Source organism: Hippocampus comes, unplaced genomic scaffold (assembly GCF_001891065.2).
Source record: "Hippocampus comes isolate QL1 unplaced genomic scaffold, H_comes_QL1_v1.1 scaffold36, whole genome shotgun sequence".
Lineage (NCBI taxonomy): Eukaryota > Metazoa > Chordata > Actinopteri > Syngnathiformes > Syngnathidae > Hippocampus > Hippocampus comes.
Genome location: NW_017805695.1, coordinates 1,429,973 through 1,441,428, shown reverse-complemented (window position 1 = coordinate 1,441,428; position 11,456 = coordinate 1,429,973). Strand labels below are relative to the sequence as shown.

The 11,456-nt window shown below is 40.2% G+C and overlaps 1 protein-coding gene across 6 annotated transcripts in view; it reads right to left on the bottom strand.

The window, feature by feature from the left end:
* Positions 1 to 11,456, bottom strand: part of ltbp1 (latent transforming growth factor beta binding protein 1) — a 96,270-nt gene that overhangs the window by 23,598 nt on the left and 61,216 nt on the right. For all 6 annotated transcript variants that reach the window (XM_019882124.1, XM_019882126.1, XM_019882127.1 and 3 more), the window contains 6 exons: positions 9,188 to 9,274; positions 8,485 to 8,610; positions 6,889 to 7,014; positions 3,134 to 3,253; positions 1,970 to 2,092; positions 115 to 240 (listed from right to left, as the gene is read on the bottom strand). In XM_019882124.1, coding sequence (XP_019737683.1) covers positions 115 to 240; positions 1,970 to 2,092; positions 3,134 to 3,253; positions 6,889 to 7,014; positions 8,485 to 8,610; positions 9,188 to 9,274 — 708 coding nt within the window. The remainder of the gene's footprint in view (positions 1 to 114; positions 241 to 1,969; positions 2,093 to 3,133; positions 3,254 to 6,888; positions 7,015 to 8,484; positions 8,611 to 9,187; positions 9,275 to 11,456) is intronic.

The window sequence follows — 11,456 nt, the reverse complement described above, 5'->3', positions numbered from 1 at the left end:
ATATATATATATAGTCAACGCCATAATGCGTCCACACCTGCTAACTAAGCACACTGTCACGCTTCAGTGACCCTTGACAAAAAACACAGTGAGAGATTCCTTCACATTGCTAACCTCTACAGCTGGTGCCGTTGATCTGCTGGTACCCTCGGGGACAGGTACACGTGTAGGAGCCCATGTTGTTAACACACTCCCCCACGGACTTGCATGGCTCGTCTTCCTCCAAACACTCATCCACATCTGCCGCAAGCACAAATCAGTGACTGTTGCAGCAGAGAAAAAATCTCTTGGTGATACATTTTCATCTTCACACTGAAATGCAAATAACTTGAAGAGAAATGCAGTGGAGACATCAGATACAAGCGCCCCACTTATTTTTTTGCTTTCACTTGTCAGCATAAATTTGATGGTTCAAGTGACCGCACGGCATCTCATTTGACAACAAGCAGGAGTCTGGAAGATGGTAAACAATTCATCTAAACAGAAGCTGCTTCACGCCATACCCAATTAAAGTTGATGGACAAACTAAAGGCAAAACGAAGACAATTATGGGAATGGGGAAAGACGATTTGCGATGAGTGTTTTGAGTTACAAGAGTGGTGACGGAAGTAGTTCAACTTGAATCTGAGAGACCCGCTGTATATTTGGATTGTAGGCAGACTACAAACAAATTGAACAATTTCAAGTGCGATAAGAATACCTCAGCTTTTGCAGTTCCTGACATTTCAAGATTTGAGAATGGCGCGAAAGGAGCTAGTTCGCCTGGTGGCATAAAAATGTGATGTAGCACTCAGTTACCACTGTACATGCTGTTTTGAATTACCGTATTTTCTGTACTATAAGGCACTTCGAATTATAAGGCGGAACTTCATTGAATGACCTTTTTCATTTCAAAACTGTTTTCAAATATAGGGCTCACTGTCGGTTTTTGGGACAATTGAATATTTTTAGGTGCGCCTTGTAGTGCGGAAAATACGGTAGATGATTTTATATTTACCGCGAGTATGACCTCTCGGTTTGCATTGGTTAGTGATAGACTACAGCAGGGGTCCCCAACCTTTTTTGCCCCACGGACCGGTTTATGTCAGACAATATTTTCAGGGACCGGCATTTAAGGTGTGGCGGAAATAATACAACAAAATAATATGGTATGAGCTGCATGAAAACTGTGGTGTTTTCGAAATATAATAATAAACACAAGGAGCGTCTAATCTGGCCGCAACACTCCAATCGCTATGGCAATGTTTAATGCCTTCAAAATACGATACAACGCAAATTCAAAGTGCATGAAAATGACGACTCACCACAGCACCGAGCTTGATTTTCTGCAACCAGACGGTCCCATCTCGGGGTAATAGGAGAGACAATGACACCGCAAGTGTGTGGTTTATGTCCAGTCTACTTCGTAATTTTGTTTTCGTCGCCGTTGCTGCATAATCCCCCCGCCTCACACAGGTAGGATGTCGGAAATAGCAAAAGTGCTATTGTGGCGATCTCAGAGTATTCAGACATAACTTTAATCCAGTTGTCTCGAACGTACTTTTAAGGCCGCCGTCATTTGCGATCTCCAGCAGTTTTTTTACTCATTTTGCGAGCTCCGGTGTTTGTTTTTAGCCTAATTGGTCGCGTTACGGAGAAGCGTGGCTTGACGTGTGTCAAGCTGGACACAGACGGATGTAACGGAGAATCCGGTAAGTTTTCAAAATAAAACATCTTTCGTATTCCGAAATAAATAAAACGGAATTAAGGCAAGTTCTTTCTGTGCGGCCCGGTACCAAATGCCCGGCGGACCGGTACCGGTCCGCGGACCGGCGGTTGGGGACCCCTGGACTACAGCATGTTCCAACTTGGAAACCACCATAGAAAGAAGTCTCCATAGTAAACTGAGAGTCCTCTTCAAAGAATATGTTTTAATACTGTTTAAATGATTTGCACTGTCGGACTACATAATGCCCTACATATACTGTACCATCACACTGGTCACCAGAGAGAGACACGCTGAAACCTGGCCCACACTGACAGACGAAGGAACCTTCAGTGTTGATGCAGTGGCCCCTGGTACAGACACGTTGATCCTGGCACTCATCTATATCTGAAAAATGCACACCAATAAACAGGTATGTGAAAAAGATAAAAATCAACAATGGATTTAGAAAAAGTCAAATTCACATAACCTGGCCTTATAATAGCTTATTGTGAAAAGTGCAATCATCCATCCATCTATTTCAGAAAGCACTTGCCCTCTCAAGGGCTGCATCTGAATTGGAGCCTATCCCAGCTCACTCTGGGCGAGAGCAGGGGTACGCCCTGGACTGTCTGCCAGTCAGTTGCAGGGACAAACTCTATTTTAGAGTCAGACTCACACCCATGGAAAAGTTCTATAACATAACATAGATGTTTTTTGACGTGTGTGAGGAAGTCAGACTATACCGGAAAAAAAAAACAAAAAACATGCAAGCAAAGGCAGAGCATGTCAACTCCATGTGGGAAGGCCTGAGCCAAGATTTGAACCGAGGATCACTCTACTGAGAGGCAGACATTAAAAAAAAAAAAAAAAAAACAATAACAACACTGGCACACTGCCGATTAGCCAAGAGCAATCAATGAATCAGTTTAATTCAACGCTGCACATGAACACTGTTGTAGACATACTACACCATTTGCATACTGTTGAGATAGCAGTCATGCCAGCATCAACAACATAAACAACTGTATGACTTCGCATTAGCTGAGGATAAAGAGGCTCCGCAGTAATAGAATTAAAGTTGCTGTCATCACCCTTTGCGGTGCAGCTACTTTTACCACGGCTACCACACACACAGTTATGCTCATTTGGCTGAAACATGCAAACCATCTGTGAGCTGCCTCGTTCAGTTCTATAAATGACCCTGTAGCATGGTATATTTCTTTCCTGTCACCAGCTCCACACAGCGGTTTGACTTTCCTTGCACTATAGAGAAGCCACAACCTCACATCACATTCTCGGTCGCGTAGAAACTCCAAATGAATGAGATTGCCTTTCAGGTGTTTGCAATATGGGAAGAAGATGCACATGAAGCGCTGACTATAACTAGCGCATGCATGCACGCATGTACCCACTCACTCACAAATATGCCGGCAGTACTGGACCTACCTACACACTGGCCTCCCTGAGCCAAGAACCCAGGAGGGCAAGAGCCGCAGTTGTAGCCCCCAGGGATGTTAATACAAATGCCAGACGGACACGCTGTGCTGATTGCGCATTCATTGATATCTGTAAAAAAAAAAAAGAAAAACGAATAAAATATATGAATAACGGAAAGTATCACCCCCACAGACAATTTTACATTCTACTCTTTGGTATAATATACCATAAATCAGTGATTGTCAAAATGTGGAACTCAGGCTCACTCTAGTGCTATTTAAAAGAATCACTTCAAGTACAGTTCCGTTGCATTATTTTTTTTAATTTGTTGTTAACTTATTTCATTTGCATTTTAATAATGTTACAATAGCTTACAATGATATTTTCATCAACACATAGTCCTACGATTACTACTATGTATTTTAATGTCGGTTCATTGACGAGGTACTTTTTTAGGTGGTACAGTACTTATTGCAGAAGTGTTGAGAACAATTCCGATAAATGACATACAGAATTATGGAGCTGAGATTAACGCTTGGTTTACATTTGACGCACGTACGTCCTGTGCAGAAATGAGACGTGCGCAATCAGGCAAACAACTTTTGCGGCATTTATAGTCTGCGTGACTTGCCCCAGCTGCAGACATAAACATCTACAGCACATGAATGACACTTCACTCCAATAGAAGTAGAAACTCCTGCTTTTTTGGTGTTCAATGATAAGCATCAGTTTGGGGTGAACAATAAACAGTACATACATTTAAAAAAAACAAATGAAAAAGAATCAGGAAGTAGAAAACACGGTTATTTACAACAGCTCTAACTCGACAGCGGTGTGGACCATCTGCAAAGTTACAAATTTTCACAGGTGCATAGATGGCAATGGCGAGTGATGAAAAAAGCGGAAGGGGCATGGCCTGGCCGGGGGCGTGGCCTGGCCGGGGGCGTGGTTACTTATAAAAGTGGCACTAAACATGCTGAAGATAAAGTGTATTGAATTTACACACTATTTGAAAATTGAACAGAAAAAAATCCCAAAATCGCCACTATTCTTTCAAGTGAAAAGTTGTGCAATTTTGCTTATGCATTCCTGGTGAGCATATGTAACTCCAGATTTGCTGCTCAAAATCAAAACTAAAAAAGTAAACACATTCCCTGCCATATTTAAGATTTGCTCATGACTTGTATTCATAAAGTGTTGTGTAAATGTGATAAAAAGCTGTTGATTCTTACCTCATACAGTGATAGTGAATATTTATTATGCATACAATTTATTATGCATAACCGTGCTTTATTATCCAAGACAAAACGTGAATTATCAATATGAATATAAAACGCAAATAAAAACAAATAAATGTTATCATGCTGTTGCTACAAATGCATACCAAATAAAATTGAAAATATCATCCTCGTATATTTGAATAAAAAAGTATATACCTTTAATTTCTAGGATTGAAGACTCCTGATCTTCAAAAAATTCTTAATTCCGCTCAAAACGATCCCAGAACAATGAATTTGCGAGACGAACAGGCCGCCATGAATCATGTAAAACAATATGTTACATGCAATTTGATTGGTCCAAGCGCTTGTAGTTAACCAATCGCTGGGCCCTATATAATCGAGCTAAGACTTCCGCAACAAATAATGCCTTCAGTGATCTGATTAGTTGAAGTTTCATACACGTCCAATCGCAGGGCTGTTTACAAACGGAAAACGGAGAGACTGTTCGGGAGAGCTCGTGAAAACTCGACGATAAGGTACCTGACCGCCCCTAAAATTTTCTCAACGGATTTAGACGATTCACAAAAATGATCAATTTAAGAAATAAAACGGCGGATTTCCGCGGATCCGCGGAAAATTGCCATCTATGCAGGTGTGCAAGGTGGAAAATTTGAGCAAATGCGCATTTGCCATGTGCCACGTGGACGGGCGTGGTTGCTGAAATGATATGATTTTGCCACATGGAGCCATGCGGACCTTGTGCATACGACAATCATAAACTAATCTTAACTCTCTTGGATTAACAACAGTTTTAGTTCCACAACTGTTGTGTCTTCACATAACTGCACATAACTACCAACAACTACAAGAAAAAGGTACTTTAAAAATGTTTTGCATCATGAAGCTTTCATTGTTTGTTTGGAAAAACAACATCGAATATGGTAGCCCAAATAGCATGTCAGAGTAAGTCAAAACAGTAAAGCAGCATCTTGACAACCAATATAGCGAAGCTCATATTAGACTGCATGAAAAAGTCAAGAAGCTGAGAGACTCGGAGTTAGTCATTCGGCCCAGATGCCCCCCACCCCCAACCCGGTACAAAAAAGTGTTCAGTGTATTATAAATCAATGGATGGGTTGCATCTGTTTCGACCATATCCTGTCTAAACCAAAACATATCCTCAAAAAGTTATAACAGCATCCTTTTCTCACCACTACGGAAGAGGGGAGGTTTTGGTTGAGTTTTGGGGTGATGACCATCAGCTAGTTTGCTCTTACAGCTCCAATTCAGTTTCCTCTTTGTGGTTGGGGAATTCTGTGTTGAATTGGCAAGAAACCACAAAATGACTGACTACCTCATATTTATATCAGAGTAAGAGCGAGGAAGCAGGCAGCAAGGAGGTGCAGATTTTAGTAACAGTGTGGTCAGCGTGGTTCCATCCAAATTTCCACCTACTTTGAATTCTCTTGATACTTACTTGATAGTCTATGGAACTTCTGTGTGACCCAGTGCTTAATCAGATGGAAGGCTTTGCTGAGTCACACAAGACTGACTGTTTTTACTTCCCAACTGGCTGCGTCCTGTCTTTCAGTTGTATGGGTAATCTCATCCTTTTTTCCACGAATCAAACGCTAAATTCCACGACGTGAGTTTTCAAATCGAATCAAGTGAAGGTACAGACAAGGAGGCCTTCGTAAATGGTGTCGTAATTGGCATTTTTAGTCTTTCAGAGAAATTCCGGAAGACTCAAATGCCGATTTTCCAAAAAATTAAATACCCACCACGAGCTGCATAACTTGGTGTAATCATGCTGGTGTCATCAACAAAAATTAGGATGAAAAATGCTGGTCACGTGACGATAACTATTACTAAATCGATCATGCTAAAATATCTTTTCATTGTCATTAACGAAAACAAGAGGTGATGAAATCTCAGGTATGTCACAAAATGTCGTGTTATTTCTGGAATCTGGGTCACAACGCCTTTTCCTCAATTCCGATGAGCGATATGTTATTTGGATCAGAAAAAAGAGGATGGAATTTACTTGCAGGTAATTGAGCTCATTCACCTGCCGGTTGAGTAGCTAAAAGCCCAATTCTGGCAGCGCTTTTACTTTCTGGACTGGAATTTGCCACCTCTGCTAAAATGTCATCAGTCATCTTTGACTAAAACATCATCAGTTTTCATCAACTAAAACTACATTAAAATAGTCATGGAAAATTCAGATTAAAATAAGAATAAGACTAAAATGCTCAGACTTATAGTTGACTAAAACCTGACTGTACTAAAAACAGTATGAACATGACCCAAACTATTGAAAACTCAAGTGACAGATTGATACGAAGACCCGACTAAAACTAAAACAGAAATTGAAATTGAAATGCTCATGCCCAGTATCTGGTTCTGGTTTGTCGCGTGTGTGGTAGAACAGATTCACACACTGGTAAATGTGTCAACTAAGATAAAGACATAAAGAAAACATTTGTCTTGTCAAATGGATGGTGTACTTAATGAAAATGTCAGGAAAAAACGTCACATACTGACCTACACAAGCGGTTCCCATGTCGTCAACAAGGAATCCTTGTGGACACACACAAAGGAAACTACCCTCGGTGTTTTGGCACCGACCACCGGAGCACAAAGATGGGGTCTCCAAACATTCATCTAAATCTGAACAAACAATAGAGCATAGAATCTGTTTAGAAAAACAATAGAATCATATGGGGGGAAAAAGCCATAATTGAGTATTCAGACTAAAAAGAAAACACCCAAATCCATATAAGCAATAAATTTGTCTTTTTCCTTTGGTTTTAATGCAACTAAATAAAATAAAATAAAATACAGAACTAAAACTCCGCACTGTCGTATGTTGTGCAATTGGGTTCAGTTTTGCGTTTTCCATTGTATTTGCTGCCCCTTGGTTCCATCTTAAGAAAGCGTGGTATTTCCTTTCACTGCTATGCTGATGACAGTGAGATCTATGTCCCGCTAACCAAAGAGGACACTTCCTCCTCAAGGCCACTTTTGTCCTGTCTGGAGGAAATGAAAGCCTGGATGTCACTGAAATGCTTCAAATCCAACGAAAAGAAAACAGAAGTTTTTGGCTCCAGTGCCGCTTGTACATCTCACTCTCTTGACTTGGACCTGGAATACTGTAATGCACTTCATTTTGGAGACTGCCAGTCCTCCCAAAGCAACTCCAGTTGGTCCAAAATACTGCTGCTCGCCTTCAAATTGGAGCTCGGAGTGGGAGCACATAACTCCAATTCTGGCCTCCGTTCACTGGCTCCCTGCGTATTTTGGAGTTCATTTTAAATCTCCAAATTATTTTATTTGTCTTTAAATCTTTAAATGGTTTCCCCCAACTCACCTATCCGAGCCCTTCCATCCCAAGGGCCCTGCCCGGTGTCTTAGGTCAGAGGACCAGATGCTACTTGAGGTTCCGAGGACGAAGGGGGGGGATCAGAGGAGCTCAATCTTTTTTTTTTCCCTTCCCTTTGGAATGACCTCCCATTAAACGTTGAGCAAGTCCCCACTCTGTCCATCTTTAAGACTTGTCTTAAAACAAATCTTATTCTTTGGCTTTTTGACTCATCATTCGACTTGTTTGTTTTACTGTGTTTACTGTTTTATGATATTATTTTATTGTTTTAACTGTCGTTGTTTCTTTGTTTTTGTCTTTGTTAGGAGTGCAGAGAGAGTTCTGTGTCCTCCTCTAGGGCTGACGAAAACCATAACCGGATATTTTTCTCTCTACTTAATTGGTATTAATTACCACATTAAAGACCAGGCCGTAAAAATACAGAGAAAGGTCATTTGTAATGTCATCGGAATGTCATACAGTATAAAAATGCTGTATTTTTGTTTCAACATGACAGTTCACCAGCAATTTTCTTTTTAAATTCAAAGTTACCTTTTACATTTCCCTATCCATTCACACCTGTTTTCCCTCATTTGAGTCATGGATAACTGAAGCCTATCCTCGCTGACATTTTGCTAATTAGACAAACATTAGAACAATGTATACAATATAGAAAGAATGAAGCAAAAAAAAAAGTAGCAAACACCATTCTGTCCATATAAAAAGACATGATGATAAAGTGATCTTTAAACTTAATGGCCTTAGCATTTTACACTCACCCACACAAGAGGTCAGTGTATCACTCAAGCGGTATCCCTCATTACAATGGCAGGTGAAGCCTTCGGCTGTGTTGTAACAAAGCCCCTGGCCACAGATATAAGGGTTGATCTGGCACTCATCCACCTCTGTTTCAGAAGGAAAGGAAAAAGAAAATTATGACACCAAAATCCCATATATCGTGTCATTAACTGATGATTAACTGTAATAATCTCAGATCTATCTCTATCTACACTATATAGACAGATAGATAGATAGATAGATAGATAGATAGATAGATAGATAGATAGATAGATAGATAGATAGATAGATAGATAGATAGATAGATAGATAGATAGATAGATAGATAGATAGATAGATAGATAGATAGATAGATAGATAGATAGATAGACAGATAGATAGATAGATAGATAGATAGATAGATAGATAGATAGATAGATAGATAGATAGATAGATAGATAGATAGATAGATAGATAGATAGAAATATATATATTAGCCCCCCCACTCCACCCAAACCCAGGGATGTCATTTTAAAAGATCAACGTAATAATAATAATGTATTCAATGAATTGATTTGTACTGTGATTGAGAGGTTCTGTTGTAATATTTAAGAATGTATTACGCATTAAACCACATGCGCCAAGACTTCGACCTGGTTTGAGCAAGCGGAAAGTTCAGTCTCCCTACAAATGAGTGCATCATACCTGCAGATTGAGTCGGTGCAATGTCTTGGCCTGCATTAGCAGGGAAAACCTCCACTGGAACAGGCGGGGAACTCTGCTCAACAACCTCTGTTAAAATTTACAAAAGACAAATTAATACATTTATTAATGACATGCCTGTGATATGCTTTGATTAAATGTTTAAGAATTAAAGCAGGCTTTCCCCCCCTCTTTTTTCAGCCTGTTTTGAGTCTGTCCTGTCCTGTACAATTCAGCCACCCCACTTGACACTCCCTTTCCAGTCCCACAGTGCCAACATGAGCATGACTTTTCATTACCATGTTGATCAGGGGGCAGATATAGACACTGCCCAGTGGCTATTTGTGCTCAAAAGTGGGGAAGTGCAAAGGCCAGCGGAGCCCCCATAAAATCAGAAAAAGCATCAATTGTATTTTCTCTCTTGGAGGTGGCCCTTCATCAGCAAGCATTGCACTAATAATTAATACAACCCCTTGCAAAAAAAAAAAAAAATCTGGAATTACCAGTAGTCAAAATCAGACTACAATCATAGGCATGACGCAAAACAAATAATTTTAAATGGTAACTTTAAGAAACACAAAACAAGAAAAATATGAGATTTGGTCACAGTTAATTGGACCAAGCAGAGGGAAAAATATGGAATCAATCAATTCTGAGGAAAAAAATTGAATTGTGAAAAACAACAACAAAGTAATACTTCAACACACCAGTGGTACTTTGTTGCACCAACTCTGACTTTTGTAACAGCTCGCAACCTCAAAAGGCTTGATGAATGACAAACAGTACCCTTCATCAATCTGACTCCAATTTTGTCTGATTGTTTTTGCCAGAGCAACTTTGCGGGTTGGAAGCATCATGAAAACTGATTTCATCATCGCCCAAATCAAATTTTCAATTGATGGGATAAGAAAGTGTCCAAAAATAATGTAAACTTGTGCATTGACTGAAGGTGTAATGACGGCCTCCCAAGTGCATTCACCCGACACGCGGCCTGATATCATCGACTGTTGAAATTTGCATGTTTTCTTCAGGCACTCGTCTTTATGAATCTCCAATGGAAGAAAAGTTCCAGCATCATCACCTTGCCCAATGCATATTTGTGACTGATCACTGAATATGATTTTCATCCAGTCATCCACAGACAACGATTGCATTTCCTTAGCCCATTGTAACAGATATTTTCCTGCTTAGGCATTAATGATGGATTTCATTTAGCTTTTCTGTATGTAGATCCTATTTCCTTGCGGCAGTTTCCTAAAGTTCGGTTACAGATGTTGTCTCGAGTTTCCTTCGATTCATCCCCCATTTATTTGGCTGTGCATTTTCTGTGTTGATATCTTCCGTGGTCTACCGGTATGCTTGCCTTTAAAAACCTTCCCACGTTGTATGTACTTGGTCCAGATTTTAGACACAGCTGACTGTGAACAACCAACATCTTTTGCAACATTGCGTGATGATTTACCTTCTGTAAGAAGTTTGATAATCCTCTCCTTTATTTCAAGTGAGATATTCCGTGATGAAGCCATGATTCATATCAGTGCACTTGGTGCAACAGCTCTCCTAAGTGTGATCACTCCTGTTTTTCCTGCAGACTAACGAGCAGATCTAATCAGATGCAAGTCTAAGTTTTGGGAATGAAAATTGAATAAGTCCTTTTTTCCTGACATTTTTCCCTCTGATTGTTTTGCTTGATTTCTTTGAGCATTTGTTCAACCCAGAAAGTTGCCACTTAAAATGACTTTAATTTTGTGTCCTGTCTGTGATCTGTTTTTCCCCCCAACAAATTTAAAAAACTGAATCTTCTGAGAATGGGGATTGCATAGTTTTTGCTAGAAGTTGTATAATTGTGCTTATACACTCACCGGCCACTTTATTAGGTATACCTGTCCAACTGCTCGTTAACACTTTTTTCTAATCAGCCAATCACATGGCAGCAACTCAGTGCATTTAGGCATGTAGACATGGTCAAGACAATCTCCTGCAGTTCAAACCGAGCATCAGTATGGGGAAGAAAGGTGATTTGAGTGGCTTTGAACGTGGCATGGTTGTTGGTGCCAGAAGGGCTGGTCTGAGTATTTCAGAAACTGCTGATGTACTGCGATTTTCACGCACAACCATCTCTAGGGTTTACAGAGAATGGTCCGAAAAAGAAAAAATATCCAGTGAGCGGCAGTTCTGTGGGCAGAAATGCCTTGTTGATGCCAGAGGTCAGAGGAGAATGGCCAGACTGGTTCGAGCTGATAGAAAGGCAACAGTGACTCAAATAACCACC